The 18,140-nt window shown below is 43.6% G+C and overlaps 1 protein-coding gene across 5 annotated transcripts in view; it reads right to left on the bottom strand.

Moving 5' to 3' along the window:
* The window catches only part of LOC129813574 (caytaxin-like), a 45,180-nt gene extending 27,299 nt beyond the window's left edge, over positions 1-17,881 (bottom strand). Inside the window, exons 1-6 of one of the 5 annotated variants that reach the window (XM_055865889.1) lie at positions 16,838-17,881; positions 9,072-9,201; positions 2,408-2,463; positions 1,824-2,060; positions 1,404-1,562; positions 1,085-1,187 (exon numbers count right to left, since the gene is read on the bottom strand). In XM_055865889.1, the coding sequence (XP_055721864.1) occupies positions 1,085-1,187; positions 1,404-1,562; positions 1,824-2,060; positions 2,408-2,463; positions 9,072-9,160 (644 nt within the window). In that variant the 5' untranslated portion in view covers positions 9,161-9,201; positions 16,838-17,881. The remainder of the gene's footprint in view (positions 1-1,084; positions 1,188-1,403; positions 1,563-1,823; positions 2,061-2,407; positions 2,464-9,071; positions 9,202-16,837) is intronic. The other 4 variants (XM_055865890.1, XM_055865891.1, XM_055865893.1 and 1 more) reach the window with 4 other exon arrangements.
* Positions 17,882-18,140: the final 259 nt, after the last annotated feature.

Here is an 18,140-nt window from a genome sequence, read left to right as displayed (position 1 = left end):
CGTACACACAACTCATATTAAATACACATTCCTGAGGGAAAACGTACACACAACTCATATTAAATACACATTACTGAGGGAAAACTGATAGAATAATTTGTATGTTTAAGATAATGACTAAAGTATTCCACCCTGAAACCATATAATTGTATGAAATGTGTTAAGAGTCATAATTCAATAATGTGTGTGACTAGGCCATTGTGTTACTATTCCGCAATATGAGCTGGGTATAGTTGAGATACTCAAGGCCAACTGAACTGTCGACTTGTGAGAACTCTGAAACCAATAACAGGAAAGAGCTCTCCCCAACCTAGGTAGGGGAGTAACTGTTAGAAATGGCTTGCAGAAGATAATGAGAAACTACGTGTTAGTATTGTGGAAAAATACAGCCCACCTAAAGAGAGGTGGAGTTTCTACTGATGTGAGTTCATGTGTGTGTGTGTATGTTATAAAAGGATTGTGTTCTCATTTTGAAGTCAGAGTGCTCTCTGAATAAAGTATTGATCTATTGCAGAAACTGAGACTTTGTCTAATTCTTTATTAACAGGAGATTTACGACCTCTGGGGAAATAGACAAAGCTTGAGTGATAGTTGAGTTCAACCATTGGGATAAAAGTTCTTGTGACAAAAACATACACACAACTCATATTAAATACACATTCCTGAGGGAAATATACACACAACTCATATTAAATACCCAGTAAATGACACATGACAGCCAGCTCGGAGGTTGCCAAAAGGCACCCAAAGAACTCAGAACATGAGAAACAAGATTATCTGGTCTGATGTAACCAAGATTTTATATACACACAACTCATATTAAATACACATTCCTGAGGGAAAACATACACACAACTCATATTAAATACACATTCCTGAGGGAAATACACACACAACTCATATTAAATACACATTCCTGAGGGAAAACATACACACAACTCATATTAAATACACATTCCTGAGGGAAAACATACACACAACTCATATTAAATACACATTCCTGAGGGAAATATACACACAACTCATATTAAATACACATTCCTGGGGGAAAACATACACAACATAACGCGGTGTGGGTTCTTACAGGAAGAGGTTCTCCATGATGTAAGTGTAGTCCTCACAGCTGCTCTCTGGCAGGTAACACGCCGCAAACACTATGATGGCATTCAGACCCTCACCGTAGTAACCTGAGAGAGACAGAGGGAGAGGGGGGAGAGAAAGGGAGAGAAAGGGAGAGAGAGAGTGAAAGAGAGTGAAAGAGAGAGAGAGCGAGAGAGAGATAGAGGCGAGAAAAGGGTGAATCATTTACTCGATTCGGACCACAGACACACACACACGCATATTGTCATTGTCATTGTCACCCCCCCTCCCCCCCAACCTCACCTCCATCCCCTGATACCAACCTCCGTGTGTGACCACCCTCAGGTATGGTCTGATGACAGCCATGTCTATCCTCTGTTCCTGGTCTCCTATGATCACTGTCCTCCACAGTCTGCCTGCCTCCTCCTCCTCCTCTGTCTGGCCTCCAGGCAGACCCTTGGAACTCACTATAGGAGTGTCGTCTGAAAACCACGAGGTGTGGATGCTGGTCATCCTCTCAATATACTTGCATCTTAGTTTCATCAGAGAACATGAAATTGAAAGTTACTCACTTGTCTTGCTTTATCTCAAAATGATGTGCTAATTGTACCTTTAAACCACCAATATGGTCAAGTGTATATTGTAGTTACTATTACTATATTGTAATACTTTACGTCTTGTTTCCAGGAAAATCACTGGCCCCCCATTCCCTTCCCCCACAGACCATGTGACCCCTGTCTGACCTTCCCACTCCAGCTCGTTGCCATTGGTGATAAACTCCAAGGAGTCATTGTCGTCGGGCGTGTCCATGTCGTCCACGTTGACATCCAGGTCGTCAGGGTTACCTAAGAAGTCATCTGACAGGACGGAACCCTCGCTCTGGTCCAATGACATGTTCATGTCCGGAGCTACCAGCGTACGGCGCTTACGCAGGGCCGACGACTCACCCCAAACACCAACGTTCAGGGTGTTAGGGGGAGCTAGTAGAGGAGACAGAAGGGGAGGCGAGGGTGAAGAAAGGAGGTGAGGGGGGAGGAGAGGAGAGGATAGGAGATAAGAGGAGAGGAGAGAGGAGGGGAGGGGAGAGGAGAAGAAAAGATGAGAGGATAGGAGAGGAGAGGAGAGGAAAGGAAAGGAAAGGAAAGGAGAGGAAACAAGAGGGGAGGAAGCGAGAGGAAAGGTTAGGAAAGGAGGGGAAAGGTTAGGAAAGGAGAGGAGAGGAAAGGAAAGGAGATGAAAGGAGAGGAAAGTTTATCACTATGAACAGTTTACTGGCAGAAATGTTTGAATTGTTGGACTGGAGAAAATAAACTTTTGCTCTACTTACTTGTCGTGTTGTCAGTGAGCCCCCTGTCCTCCATGTCTCCATCTTCTGGTAGAGGCCTGGTAGGACCCACAGAGACAGAGAGGTTTGCCAAGACATTATAATAATTGTTTTAGAAAATGATTGTCACTGGTAATAATACACTCCTGAGTTTAGAGCCTCGGTATTGTGGAGATAGACTATTGTTCTCTGTAGATAGAAACAGTGGGATGTCTTGAGTCAGAGAACTCAACAACAGTTATTGTGTATCATGTCTCCCCCTGACATTATAACAAGATAATCTGACGGTTAACACAGGAAGAAATAAGAGGGTGGACGGCAGTGGAGGCTGCTGAGGGGAGGACGGCTCATAATAATGCCTAGAACGGAGCCAATGGAATGGCATCCATTTGATACCATTCCACCTATTCCGCTCCAGCCATTACCACGAGCCTGTCCTCCCCAATTAAGGTGCCACCAACCTCCTGTGGTGGATGGCTAGATTCCAGTTTCTCCACTCCCTCCCTCCCCCCTTCCCAATCCCCAACCCTTAACTCTACACCCTAACCCCTCCACAGTGTCTGGTTACCATAAAGATTGCTGTTATTTGGGTGTGATAATGCTACTGAATTACCAAGGAGAGAGATGAGGAGATAGGAGCAAATAATAGTGTACACTGGGTTTAGCTGCCCCATACTAGTGTACACTGGGATTAGCTGCCCCATAATAGTGTACATTGGGATTAGCTGCCCCATAATAGTGTACATTGGGATTAGCTGCCCCATCCAGTGTACATTGGGATTAGCTGCCCCATCCAGTGTACATTGGGATTAGCTGCCCCATACTAGTGTGCATTGGGATTAGCTGCCCCATACTAGTGTACATTGGGATTAGCTGCCCCATACAAGTGTACATTGGGTGTAGCTGCCCCATACTAGTGTACATTGGGATTAGCTGCCCCATACTAGTGTACATTGGGATTAGCTGCCCCATAATAGTGTACATTGGGTTTAGCTGCCCCATACTAGTGTACATTGGGATTAGCTGCCCCATACTAGTGTACATTGGATTTAACTACCCCATTATAGTGTACATTGGGATTAGCTGCCCCATAATAGTGTACATTGGGATTAGCTGCCCCATAATAGTGTACATTGGGATTAGCTGCCCCATACTAGTGTACATTGGGATTAGCTGCCCCATAATAGTGTACATTGGGTTTAGCTGCCCCATAATAGTGTACATTGGGATTAGCTGCCCCATACCAGTGTACATTGTGATTAGCTGCCCCATACTAGTGTACATTGGATTTAACTGCCCCAATATAGTGTACACTGGTATTAGCTGCCCCATACTAGTGTACATTGGGATTAGCTGCCCCATAATAGTTTACATTGGGATTAGCTGCCCCATACTAGTGTACATTGTGATTAGCTGCCCCATACTAGTGTACATTGGGATTAGCTGCCCCATAATAGTGTACATTGGGATTAGCTGCCCCATAATAGTGTACATTGGGATTAGCTGCCCCATACTAGTGTACATTGGGATTAGCTGCCCCATACTAGAGTACATTGGGATTAGCTGCCCCATTATAGTGTACATTGGGCTTAGCTGCCCCATACTAGTGTACATTGTGATTAGCTGCCCCATACTAGTGTACATTGGATTTAACTGCCCCAATATAGTGTACACTGCTATTAGCTGCCCCATACTAGTGTACATTGGGATTAGCTGCCCCATAATAGTGTACTTTGGGATTAGCTGCCCCATAATAGTGTACATTGGGATTAGCTGCCCCATACTAGTGTACATTGGGATTAGCTGCCCCATACTAGTGTACATTGGGATTAGCTGCCCCATTATAGTGTACACTGGGATTAGCTGCCCCATACTAGTGTACATTGGGATTAGCTGCCCCATACTAGTGTACATTGGGATTAGCTGCCCCATTATAGTGTACATTGGGATTAGCTGCCCCATACTAGTGTACATTGGGATTAGCTGCCCCATACTAGTGTACATTGGACTTAACTGCCCCATTATAGTGTACATTGGGTTTAGCTGCAGCTCAGAAAAATAACAATAGGAAAACACAAAACCGAAGTGAATGTCAAGTAGACCCTTGGGCCTCCTACCAGAGGCAGACTGGCAATCTGGCATTTCAGGCAGATGTCAGATGTGCTGGTCCATTTTTAGCCCAATGGGCCTGTCTAACTTGGGTTTTCTGTGCAAAATTAGAATTTTCAATTAGAATAATTGAAGGAAAAGGAAAAGGATGGGCAGGCATGGGGTCCTCAAAGAAAAAAATTAGCTGGTGTGAGGTACTCAAAGAAAAAATGGTCTGGTGTGTTAGAAATGTCAGGGCTGATTTCTGGTCCCACTCCGGCCCTGCCTCATTACACTCTGAACATGAGAATCACTACTCCTCTACCCATCCAATAGCTTCCTCTCACTACTCCTCTACCCATCCCAGAGCTTCCTCTCACTACTCCTCTATCCATCCAATAGCTTCCTCTCACTACTCCTCTATCCATCCCAGAGCTTCCTCTCACTACTCCTCTACCCATCCCAGAGCTTCCTCTCACTACTCATCTACCCATCCAATAGCTTCCTCTCACTACTCCTCTACCCATCCAATAGCTTCCTCTCACTACTCCTCTATCCACCCCAGAGCTTCCTCTCACTACTCCTCTACCCATCCCAGAGCTTCCTCTCACTACTCCTCTACCCATCCAATAGCTTCCTCTCACTACTCATCTACCCATCCCAGAGCTTCCTCTCACTACTCCTCTATCCATCCAATAGCTTCCTCTCACTACTCCTCTATCCATCCCAGAGCTTCCTCTCACTACTCCTCTACCCATCCCAGAGCTTCCTCTCACTACTCATCTACCCATCCAATAGCTTCCTCTCACTACTCCTCTACCCATCCAATAGCTTCCTCTCACTACTCCTCTATCCACCCCAGAGCTTCCTCTCACTACTCCTCTACCCATCCCAGAGCTTCCTCTCACTACTCCTCTACCCATCCAATAGCTTCCTCTCACTACTCATCTACCCATCCAATAGCTTCCTCTCACTACTCCTCTACCCATCCAATAGCTTCCTCTCACTACTCCTCTATCCACCCCAGAGCTTCCTCTCACTACTTTCTACCCATCCCATAGCTTCCTCTCACTACTCCACTACCCATCCCATAGCTTCCTCTCACTACTCCACTACCCATCCCAGAGCTTCCTCTCACTACTCATCTACCCATCCCAGAGCTTCCTCTCACTACTCCTCTACCCATCCCAGAGCTTCCTCTCACTACTTTCTAACCATCCCAGAGCTTCCTCTCACTACTTTCTACCCATCCAATAGCTTCCTTTCACTACTCCTCTACCCATCCCAGAGCTTCCTCTCACTACTCCTCTACCCATCCCAGAGCTTCCTCTCACTACTCCTCTACCCATCCCATAGCTTCCTTTCACTACTCCTCTACCCATCCAATAGCTTCCTCTCACTACTCCTCTACCCATCCCAGAGCTTCCTCTCACTACTCCTCTATCCATCCAATAGCTTCCTCTCACTACTCCTCTACCCATCCAATAGCTTCCTCTCACTACTCCTCTATCCACCCCAGAGCTTCCTCTCACTACTCCTCTATCCATCCAATAGCTTCCTCTCACTACTCCTCTACCCATCCCAGAGCTTCCTCTCACTACTCCTCTATCCATCCCAGAGCTTCCTCTCACTACTCCTCTACCCATCCCAGAGCTTCCTCTCACTACTCATCTACCCATCCAATAGCTTCCTCTCACTACTCCTATACCCATCCAATAGCTTCCTCTCACCACTCCTCTACCCATCCCAGAGCTTCCTCTCACTACTCCTCTATCCATCCAATAGCTTCCTCTCACTACTCCTCTACCCATCCAATAGCTTCCTCTCACTACTCCTCTACCCATCCCTGAGCTTCCTCTCACTACTCCTCTACCCATCCAATAGCTTCCTCTCACTACTCCTCTATCCACCCCAGAGCTTCCTCTCACTACTCCTCTATCCATCCAATAGCTTCCTCTCACAACTCCTCTACCCATCCCAGAGCTTCCTCTCACTACTCATCTACCCATCCAATAGCTTCCTCTCACTACTCCTCTACCCATCCCAGAGCTTCCTCTCACTACTCCTCTACCCATCCAATAGCTTCCTCTCACTACTCCTCTACCCATCCCAGAGCTTCCTCTCACTATTCCTCTATCCATCCAATAGCTTCCTCTCACTACTCCTCTACCCATCCCAGAGCTTCCTCTCACTACTCCTCTACCCATCCAATAGCTTCCTCTCACTACTCCTCTATCCATCCAATAGCTTCCTCTCACTACTCCTCTACCCATCCAATAGCTTCCTCTCACTACTCCTCTATCCATCCAATAGCTTCCTCTCACTACTCCTCTATCCATCCAATAGCTTCCTCTCACTACTCCTCTATCCATCCAATAGCTTCCTCTCACTACTTTCTACCCATCCCAGACTTAGTTAAGTTTTTAGTGAGTTAGTCAAAATCAGGGAAAGCACTGTATAATGTAATGTGATATTGTCTGTTGCAGATATAACCTGAGATATAACCCCATCAATTAAAATATACGAATCAGTAGTTTGAGTTTAAACTGCACCCATATTCCAAGCCTTATTGAACACATACCTACATCCTGCATCCTCTTGATAAGGTGTTTAGTGTTTCAAAATGGTTCCTACGTTTCATGTCTACTGAACACAACCCTCAAGATTCAAGGGTGTATGGTTTTTATTAGTCACATTTCAAAAAACATTTGTTTCCCCAGTGTAACCCTGAGGTGAATAACTGATTATGTAATCGGATGATGTAATCTGTTGATGTAATCTGATGATGTAATGAGTGACCTGAAGGACTATATAAGCACCTGCTACCCATTGTTTTTCCCCTGGTTCAAGACATGTGCCAGAACACCTGACCCATGTCTACTTTACATACCGATGGGTAATTATATACCGTTGTAACACAGGACTGTTTTATGTTAAGTCAGTTTCAAGTTATGAGAGTCTGAACTGAATGTGGAGCCTCCATGTATACTACTTCAGAAAGTATTCATACCTCTTGACTTATTCCACATGTTGTTGTGTTACAGCCTGAATTATATCCCTTGACTTATTCCACATTTTGTTGTGTTACAGGGTGAATTCAAAATGGATAAAAAAATAAATAATCACCCATCTACACACAATATGCCATAATGACAAAGTGAAAACATATTTTTAGAAATGTATTGAACATGAAATATGGAAATATCTCATTTACATACGTATTCACACCCCTGAGTCAATACTTAGTAGAAGCACCTTTGGAAGCAATTAAAGCTGTGAGTCTTTCTGGGTAAGAGCTTTCCACACCTTGATTGTGCAACATTTGCCAATTATTCTTTTCAAAATTATTCAACCTCAGTCAAATTGGTTGTTGATCATTGCTAGGCAACCATTTTCAGGTCTTGCCATAGATTTCGAAGTAGATTTAAGTAAAAACTGTAACTCGACCCTTCAGGAACATTCACTGTCTTCTTGGTAAGCAACTCCAGTGTAGATTTGGCCTTGTGTTTTAGATCATTGTACTGCTGAAAGGTGAATTCATCTCCCAGGGTCTGGTGGAATGCAGACTGAACCAGGTTTTCCTCTAGGATTTTGCCTGTGCTTAGCTCCATTCCGTTAATATTTTATCCTGACAAACTCACCAGTTCTTAACGATTACAAGCATACCCATAACATGATGCAGCCACCATCTACCAATAGGTGCCCTTCTTTCCGAGGCTTTGGAAAACCTCCCAGGTCTTTGTGGTTGAATCTGTGTTTGAAATGCATTGCTGGACTGAGGGACCTTACAGATAATTGTCTGTGTGTTGTACAGAGATGAGGTAGTCATTCAACAATCATGTTAAACACTATTATTGCACACAGAGTGAGTCCATGCAACTTATTATGTGACTTGTTAAGCACATTTTTACTCCTGAACTTATTTAAGCTTACCATAACAAAAGGGTGTGAATACTTATTGACTCAAGACATTTCAGCTTTATATTTGTTATTAATTTGTAAACATTTCAAAAAACATAATTACACTTTTGACATGATGGGGTATTTTGTGTAGGCAGTAAAAAATCTCAGTTCAATCCATGTTAAAATCAGGCTGTAACAACAAAATGTGGAAAAAGTTTGTGTGAATACATTGTGAATGCTCTGTATGTCAATGTAGTACTAGCCATTGTCTCTTTTCATGCTAATCACTAATCACTAATCACTTACATTCATTGTAATAACTGTGTAATTACAGTACTGTTATAATTTATCAATTTGAGGTTGAGAGTCGAACCCAAGGACATGAAATCAAACATTATAAATCGTCTCTGATAGAATTAAACAGAAAACAAACTCAGTATTACTAATGAGCTGCCTCCTCCTTGTTATTATCTTTTATTACATGTTTTAGTATTCAAACAGAATGTGAAAATACTGAGGTGTGCCAATATAGCCACACTGTATGTAGGTTAGTTGCCTCTGCCAAGAGACCCAGACTTTTATGGAGTAGGTGGTAGTGCACTCGCTCAATAAACACATGGTTACTGGTTCAAACCCTGCTCTGATTGTTTCCTCATAAACCGCTATGCTCCTCTACCTGGGGAAGTCCTCGTCCTGCCACTCATCCTTGACCTCCATGCTGTCCATGCGTGCCGTGACCTCTGACATGACCTCTGCCGTTTCCATCCTCCAATCAGGGAGCAGGACCAGCCTGGGCCCTAGGGTCACTTTCAGAGAGAGATTATAAACAACATGTTCACTCAAACATTCTTCGAGTCACTGTCAGTCAGACACACAGAGATAGAAATTATAACCAACGTGTTCACTCGGGGTTGGAGTCACTGTCAGAGAGAAACTCTGACGAAGGCTGTGAGGCCGACACGTAAGCTTAATAAACACAAGTGATACTGGCAAGGCTGGTAAGCTTAATAAACACAAGTGATACTGGCAAGGCTGGTAAGCTTAATAAATACAAGTGATACTGGCAAGGCTGGTAAGCTTAATAAACACAAGTGATACTGGCAAGGCTGGTAAGCTTAATAAATACAAGTGATACTGGCAAGACTGGTAAGCTTAATAAACACAAGTGATACTGGCAAGGCTGGTAAACTTAATAAACACAAGTGATACTGGCAAGGCTGGTAAGCTTAATAAATACAAGTGATACTGGCAAGGCTGGTGAGCACAGTCTGGAACTTTTTACTTTTTCCCAAGACACACAGAGAGAGAGAAATAATAAACAATGTGGTGGCAATGGGTTCAAAGCACAACTAAAACGAGTAATTTCCTAACTCTAGTCTAGGGCGTTAGTGAACGTCTCTCCACTAAGTAGGACTGCACAGGAAGGCCCGGGACGAGAGCTAGTCATTTCCATACCCTGTGGGAAGATGACAAACAGATATAAAACATCTAAGAATGATATAAAATATGATAAAAAATAATCAGAGACTAAAAAACAGAATCAACTCATGATGTGACCCTTCACATTGTGCTTAGGGCAAAAATATAACAATGACAATGTCCTCTTCTAATGGAGCAACTCACAGGTCCTTCTGGACAACACACACTGTCCTTGTCATTGAACAGAGTTCGGTACCAGAGACACTACATAGTGCACTACTGACCAGAGCTCTATGGGCCCTGGTAAAAACAAGTGTACTAGAAAGGGAACCACATCATTTGGGTTGTGTAAGAGGGGTTACCGTCTGAGCTTTTGTCTACCTTTATTTAATAGATCATGTAATCAAATCACAATAAGCTGTGGTTCAATCTTCATTCAGTACAGTACAACACAGTCTATTTACTGACAGGGTGCACAGTGATGTAATGTTGGTGAATCATGCCCTGTGCTCAGCTGAGGGTAGTCATGTGTGGACAGAACATCAGGTGTGTGACATAATGTTTCAGGGAGGAGACGCCATATAAATACATTTAGAACGGTATTATAATGTACATATTGCCTATGGAATCAATCTATACTGTACATATTGCCTATGGAATCAATCTATACTGTACATATTGCCTATGGAATCAATCTATACTGTACATATTGCCTATGGAATCAATCTATACTGTACATATTGCCTATGGAATCAATCTATACTGTACATATTGCCTATGGAATCAATCTATACTGTACATATTGCCTATGGAATCAATCTATACTGTACATATTGCCTATGGAATCAATCTATACTGTACATATTGCCTAAGGAATCAATCTATACTGTACATATTGCCTATGGAATCAATCTATACTGTACCAATTCCCAATGGAATCAATCTATACTGTACATATTGCCTATGGAATCAATCTATACTGTACCAATTCCCAATGGAATCAATCTATACTGTACATATTGCCTATGGAATCAATCTATACTGTACATATTGCCTATAGAATCAATCTATACTGTACATATTGCCTATGGAATAAATCTATACTGTACATATTGCCTATGGAATCAATCTATACTGTACAGTTTGAGATGTAGCTGAGATGTCTCAGTGCATAATATTTGTCTACAGACATGGCTTTGTTCCAAACGCCACCCTATGCCTTATATAGTGCACTACTTTTGACCAGAGCTCTAAGGCACTGCATCTCAGTGCAAGAGGTGTTACTACGGTCCCTGGTTCGAATCCAGGCTGTATCACATCCGGACGTGATTGGGAGTCCCATAGGCCGGCGCACAATTGGCCCAGCGTTGTCCAGGTTTGGCAAGGAGTAGACCGTCATTGTATGTTGTATATGTTGTATACAACATTGTATGTTGTATATTGGATATGTTGTAGCCCTGATATAGACTAGAGACAAGGCACGGATATGTTGTAGCCCTGATATAGAGTAGAGACAAGGCTCTGATATGTTGTAGCCCTGATATAGACTACAAACAAGGCTCTGATATGTTGTAGCCCTGATATAGACTAGAGACAAGGCTCTGATATGTTGTAGCCCTGATATAGAGTAGAGACAAGGCTCTGATATGTTGTAGCCCTGATATAGACTAGAGACAAGGCTCTGATATGTTGTAACCCTGATATAGAGTAGAGACAAGGCACTTATATGTTGTAGCCCTGATATAGACTAGAGACAAGGCTCTGATATGTTGTAACCCTGATATAGAGTAGAGACAAAGCACTGATATGTTGTAGCCCTGATATAGACTAGAGACAAGGCTCTGATATGTTGTAGCCCTGATCTAGACTAGAGACAAGGCTCTGACATGTTGTAGCCCTGATATAGAGTAGAGACAAGGCTCTGATATGTTGTAGCCCTGATATAGACTAGAGACAAGGCACTGATATGTTGTAGCCCTGATATAGACTAGAGACAAGGCACTGATATGTTGTAGCCCTGATATAGACTAGAGACAAGGCTCTGATATGTTGTAGCCCTGATATAGACTAGAGACAAGGCTCTGATATGTTGTAGCCCTGATATAGAGTAGAGACAAGGCTCTGATATGTTGTAGCCCTGATATAAACTAGAGACAAGGCACTGATATGTTGTAGCCCTGATATAGAGTAGAGACAAGGCTCCGATATGTTGTAGCCCTGATATACAGCAGAGACAAGGCACTGATATGTTGTAGCCCTGATATAGACTAGAGACAAGGCTCTGATATGTTGTAGCCCTGATATAAACTAGAGACAAGGCACTGATATGTTGTAGCCCTGATATAGACTAGAGACAAGGCTCTGATATGTTGTAGCCCTGATATAGAGTAGAGACAAGGCACTGATATGTTGTAGCCCTGATATAGACTAGAGACAAGGCACGGATATGTTGTAGCCCTGATATAGACTAGAGACAAGGCTCTGATATGTTGTAGCCCTGATATAAACTAGAGACAAGGCACTGATATGTTGTAGCCCTGATATAGAGTAGAGACAAGGCTCTGATATGTTGTAGCCCTGATATAGAGTAGAGACAAGGCTCTGACATGTTGTAGCCCTGATATAAACTAGAGACAAGGCACTGATATGTTGTAGCCCTGATATAGACTAGAGACAAGGCTCTGATATGTTGTAGCCCTGATATAGAGTAGAGACAAGGCACTGATATGTTGTAGCCCTGATATAGACTACAGACAAGGCTCTGATATGTTGTAGCCCTGATATAGACTAGAGACAAGGCTCTGATATGTTGTAGCCCTGATATAGACTAGAGACAAGGCACTGATATGTTGTAGCCCTGATATAGAGTAGAGACAAGGCTCTGATATGTTGTAGCCCTGATATTCAGCAGCGACAAGGCTCTGATATGTTGTAGCCCTGATATAGACTAGAGACAAGGCACTGATATGTTGTAGCCCTGATATAAACTAGAGACAAGGCACTGATATGTTGTAGCCCTGATATAGACTAGAGACAAGGCTCTCATATGTTGTAGCCCTGATATAGAGTAGAGACAAAGTAGTGATATGTTGTAGCCCTGATATAGACTAGAGACAAGGCACTGATATGTTGTAGCCCTGATATAGAGTAGAGAAAAGGCTCAGATATGTTGTAGCCCTGATATAGAGTAGAGACAAAGCAGTGATATGTTGTAGCCCTGATATAGACTAGAGACAAGGCTCTGATATGTTGTAGCCCTGATCTAGACTAGAGACAAGGCTCTGATATGTTGTAGCCCTGATATAGACTAGAGACAAGGCTCTGATATGTTGTAGCCCTGATATAGAGTAGAGACAAGGCACTGATATGTTGTAGCCCTGATATAGACTAGAGACAAGGCTCTGATATGTTGTAGCCCTGATATAGAGTAGAGACAAAGCAGTGATATGTTGTAGCCCTGATATAGACTAGAGACAAGGCACTGATATGTTGTAGCCCTGATATAGAGTAGAGCGAACCCATGTGTGAAATCAGCTAATGGGGACTAAATTGACCAGTCTGCCTCCGGGCCACAAGGCCAGCACTGGACTGGAACTATGATGTCTTCACAATCAATCAACGGATTAAATGTTTACACTTTGCAAGTAGTAGCCATCGTTGTATAACTGGAATTTTATGCAAAATAATAAAATCTATGTGTTGTGTGAAGCTAAATGTTGTGTCGTATGTCTGTCTGCATTCAACATAATGCTGGTAGTCCTTATTGTTGTTTCGTATGTCTGTCTGCATTCAACATAATGCTGGGAGTCCTTATTGTTGTGTCGTATGTCTGTCTGCATTCAACATAATGCTGGTAGTCCTTATTGTTGTGTCGTATGTCTGTCTGCATTCAACATAATGCTGGGAGTCCTTATTGTTGTGTCGTATGTCTGTCTGCATTCAACATAATGCTGGGAGTCCTTATTGTTGTGTCGTATGTCTGTCTGCATTCAACATAATGCTGGGAGTCCTTATCGTCCTCTGTTGATTTTAATGTTACGTTGTTAATGTAATAGGATGTCACTCTAATATAGTAGAATAAAAAAGATGAGCTGTCATCACGCCCAGAAAAATGATTTTGTGTGGAGGTGCTGACAAACGGCGAATAAACTATAAAAACAAAGAGAGTCGCTCACTCCACCTCCAATATAAAGAATTGATTTCCCAATAATCCTGTAGCAGCATAGGGGGGTTGGTGGCAATGCAGTGCACTTCTGAACATATTAGTTTCCCCTCTACAGCAGGAGATTACTGTGTGTGCACTCTGTGCTCTCTGTTCTGTCTGTTCTATCGGGTCTGTCTGTCTGTTCTGTCTGTTCTGTCTGTTCTGTCTATTCTATCGGTTCTGTCTGTCTGTTCTGCCTGTTCTATCGGTTCTGTCTGTCTGTTCTGTCTGTTCTATCTGTTCTGTCTGTCTGTTCTGTCTGTTCTATCTGTTCTATCAGTTCTGTCTGTCTGTCTGTCTGTTCTATCGGTTCTGTCTGTTCTGTTCTATCGGTTCTGTCTGTCTGTCTGTTCTGTCTGTTCTATCGGTTCTGTCTGTCTGTTCTATCGGTTCTGTCTGTCTGTCTGTTCTGTCTGTTCTATCGGTTCTGTCTGTCTGTTCTGTCTGTTCTATCGGTTCTGTCTGTCTGTTCTGTCTGTTCTATCTGTTCTATCAGTTCTGTCTGTCTGTCTGTCTGTTCTATCGGTTCTGTCTGTTCTGTCTGTTCTATCGGTTCTGTCTGTTCTGTTCTATCGGTTCTGTCTGTCTGTCTGTTCTGTCTGTTCTGTCTGTTCTATCGGTTCTGTCTGTCTGTTCTATCGGTTCTGTCTGTCTGTTTGTTCTGTCTGTTCTATCGGTTCTGTCTGTCTGTTCTGTCTGTTCTATCGGTTCTGTCTGTCTGTTCTATCAGTTCTGTCTGTCTGTTCTGCCTGTTCTATCAGTTCTGTCTGTTCTGTCTGTTCTATCGGTTCTGTCTGTCTGTTCTGTCTGTTCTATCGGTTCTGTCTGTCTGTTCTGCATGTTATATCGGTTCTGTCTGTCTGTTCTGTCTGTTCTATCGGTTCTGTCTGTCTGTTCTGTCTGTTCTATCGGTTCTGTCTGTCTGTTCTGTCTGTTCTATCGGTTCTGTCTGTCTGTTCTGTCTGTTCTATCGGTTCTGTCTGTCTGTTCTATCGGTTCTGTCTGTTCTGTTCTGTCTGTTCTATCGGTTCTGTCTGTCTGTTCTGTCTGTTCTATCTGTTCTGTCTGTCTGTTCTGTCTGTTCTATCGGTTCTGTCTGTCTGTTCTGTCTGTTCTGTCTGTCTGTTCTGTCTGTTCTATCGGTTCTGTCTGTCTGTTCTGTTCTATCTGCAGTGATGTCATTGGCTCAGCGGCCCAACAGTAGCTAGCAGTTCATATGGCCTGCAGACATTAACACTACGTAGTCAGAGGTATGACCTGCAGACATTAACACTACATAGTCAGAGGTATGACCTGCAGACATTAACACTACATAGTCAGAGGTATGACCTGCAGACATTAACACTACATAGTCAGAGGTATGACCCTGCAGACATTAACACTACATAGTCAGAGATATGACCTGCAGACATTAACACTACATAGTCAGAGGTATGACCCTGCAGACATTAACACTACATAGTCAGAGGTATGACCTGCAGACATTAACACTACATAGTCAGAGGTATGACCTGCAGACATTAACACTACATAGTCAGAGGTATGACCTGCAGACATTAACACACTGCTAGAGGAGTTACATCTAGTCAAAGTCCCAAATGACACCCTATTCCCTATTTAGTGCACTGCTTTTGACCAGGGCCCATTGGAGACGCACACTTAGTTCCACATTGTTCAGAATCATTCTACAGCTCTCTCACACTCCATCTCTCACATGCTACTTATCCTACTGTCTGATTAGATACACTCACATCACACAGCCTTTTTGCATGGGCATGGGACCATGTGCCTGCCCCATAGCTAAAGAGGAAAAACAGTCAGGACATTTAAATGATGCGTTGCAGACACTCTCAATAGAGGCATTGATCATATTATCAGACTGTACTGAACAACCAGACTGTAGGGGTGTATGCTGCTACATCTTCATGCCATTCTGATGACGCAGACTCTCAATAGGTACACTGATGATAGTATTAGAATGTGCAACCAATAGGGTATGTAGGGAATAGGGAATAGGGAATAGGGTGCCATTTGAGATGCTGACTCTGCCTCATACTCCATGTCAGCGATCCTAACTCTGGTTGATGAATAGAAAAAGACATTGTCTCTGCAATTTGAACCAGATTAGCTGCATGTAACGATACATGAAAGGTCAGCTGATTGATATAGAATGGGATCAGGACTAGACTCATTGCTCCAGAGTACGTCATCATCATCATTATGTCATCGTCGTCATCATCATCCTCATCCTCATCCACATCAGCCTAATCCTCCTCATCCTCATCCTCATCCTCATCATCCTCATCAGCCTAATCCTCATCATCATCATCCTCATCATCAGCCTAATCCTCATCATCATCATCCTCATCCTCATCATCCTCATCATCCTCATCCTCATCATCAGCCTAATCCTCATCATCATCATCCTCATCGTCATCATCATCATCGTCATCATCATCATCCTCATCGTCATCATCATCATCCTCATCGTCATCATCATCATCCTCATCTTCATCCTCATCGTCATCATCCTCATCACACAGAACAGTCCTAGAACTGAACATTCTGAACACTCTAAGGAAGGACATCACTAACTGAGGTGAAAAAGGCAGTAAAGACAGAATTATTGTAATTGGCCTCATATACAGTAGTCGAAACATAGTCGAAACATAGTCGAAACATAGTCTGTGCTCTTGCCAACTCCATTAATGTCATTGTCAAATCAAACCTTGACATGACAATGAGTGGCAGGGAGTTAACGTGATAATACAAACATATTGGCACTCAGGCTAGTAGAACACAGAGTATAGAACACTCACATTCAACAGGAAGTTCTCTGTCTCCTGTAGCTGACTCTGAATGTCTCTGTTTTCCTTCTTCTGTAAGGCAGTGACTTCCTCTTCCTCCTCCCTGTAGTCAGGGAAGCCCAGGACAATCCACAGGTAATGCTAGGTGATGAGATCAGGTGAGGTCAGGTGAAGCAGGCTATGTGTGCCAACCAGGGGCTCTGGTTCAGGCTCCAGCCCTGGGTGTCACCGCTCCAACCCTGGGAGTTTGGGACCGCTGCAGGCAGAGAATGGCTCCCTGTGGACCAGATGTGGTGCTCCCTGGTGAGAGTGGGTGAGTTGGAACTACAGTCTATGGTAGGAACATACAGCTCTGTTCTGTTCTGCAGAGCTCCCTACTCCTAAAATAACAGTTTCTCATCTTGTCCAGTTGTGGTGGGAATAAACATTACTCTCCATGTAACCCAGGTTGTGTTGTGATGATCCATCTGTGGCCCTTCATTCATAGCTGGATCTCCTCTCCATCTTCTTCAGAGTTCACACACACACACACACACACACCCCGTCCTCAGCTGTAATGCCCAGGCAGGCTCTCTAATCCCGCTGCGATGACATCATGGCTGCGGACGCTGTGTGATGGGGGATTATGTAATCTCACCTGCCTGATTCCCACATATTCTTCCTCTGTCTCTTCTTCGTCTTTTGTCTGTGTGAATCTGATCGACTGGAGTTATAATATACAGCCTGTGGTAGTACGATCTGGTTGGTTTTGTCCTCTATGAGCGTTTATTCCTGCCTACGTCCCTAGTTGTTCATATACGTTTATCCCTCACAAGCTGTTAAAGATGGATGATTCTTCATCCACACTCTTCCGTGGCAACAGCATCTCTCTCTCTCTCTCTCTCTCTGCCCTCCTCTTTCAGCTGCTCTCTCTCACTTTTTAATAAAGTCCTCCTCCACATAATTCCGCTCCCTGCTCTCTCAACATTCTGCCTGTGCCACTGATGCTAGCATTTGTCCTCAACTCTCCCTCCTCCACTCTACTCTCCCTACTACCCCTCTACTCTCCCTCCTCCCCTTTTGTCTCCCTCCTCCCCCTCTACTCTCCCTCCTCTCTCTCTCCCCCTCTACTCTCCCTCCTCCCTCTCTCCCCCTCTACTCTCCCTCTTCCCCCTCTACTCTTCCTCCTCCCCCTCCTCTTTCTCTCAGTACAGTTGCATGGCGCTCTGGGCAGTGTCAGAGAACAGAGAGTAGCATCTCTCCCTCTAGCGCTGTAATGCACGCTTCCCAAGCGGCGCAGCCACTGGTTTTCTGACCGTGCCATTGGCTGAGAGGG

This window comes from Salvelinus fontinalis, chromosome 17 (assembly GCF_029448725.1).
Source record: "Salvelinus fontinalis isolate EN_2023a chromosome 17, ASM2944872v1, whole genome shotgun sequence".
Lineage (NCBI taxonomy): Eukaryota > Metazoa > Chordata > Actinopteri > Salmoniformes > Salmonidae > Salvelinus > Salvelinus fontinalis.
Note: the sequence above shows the minus strand (reverse complement) of the source record. Positions and strands in the feature narration are given on the sequence as shown.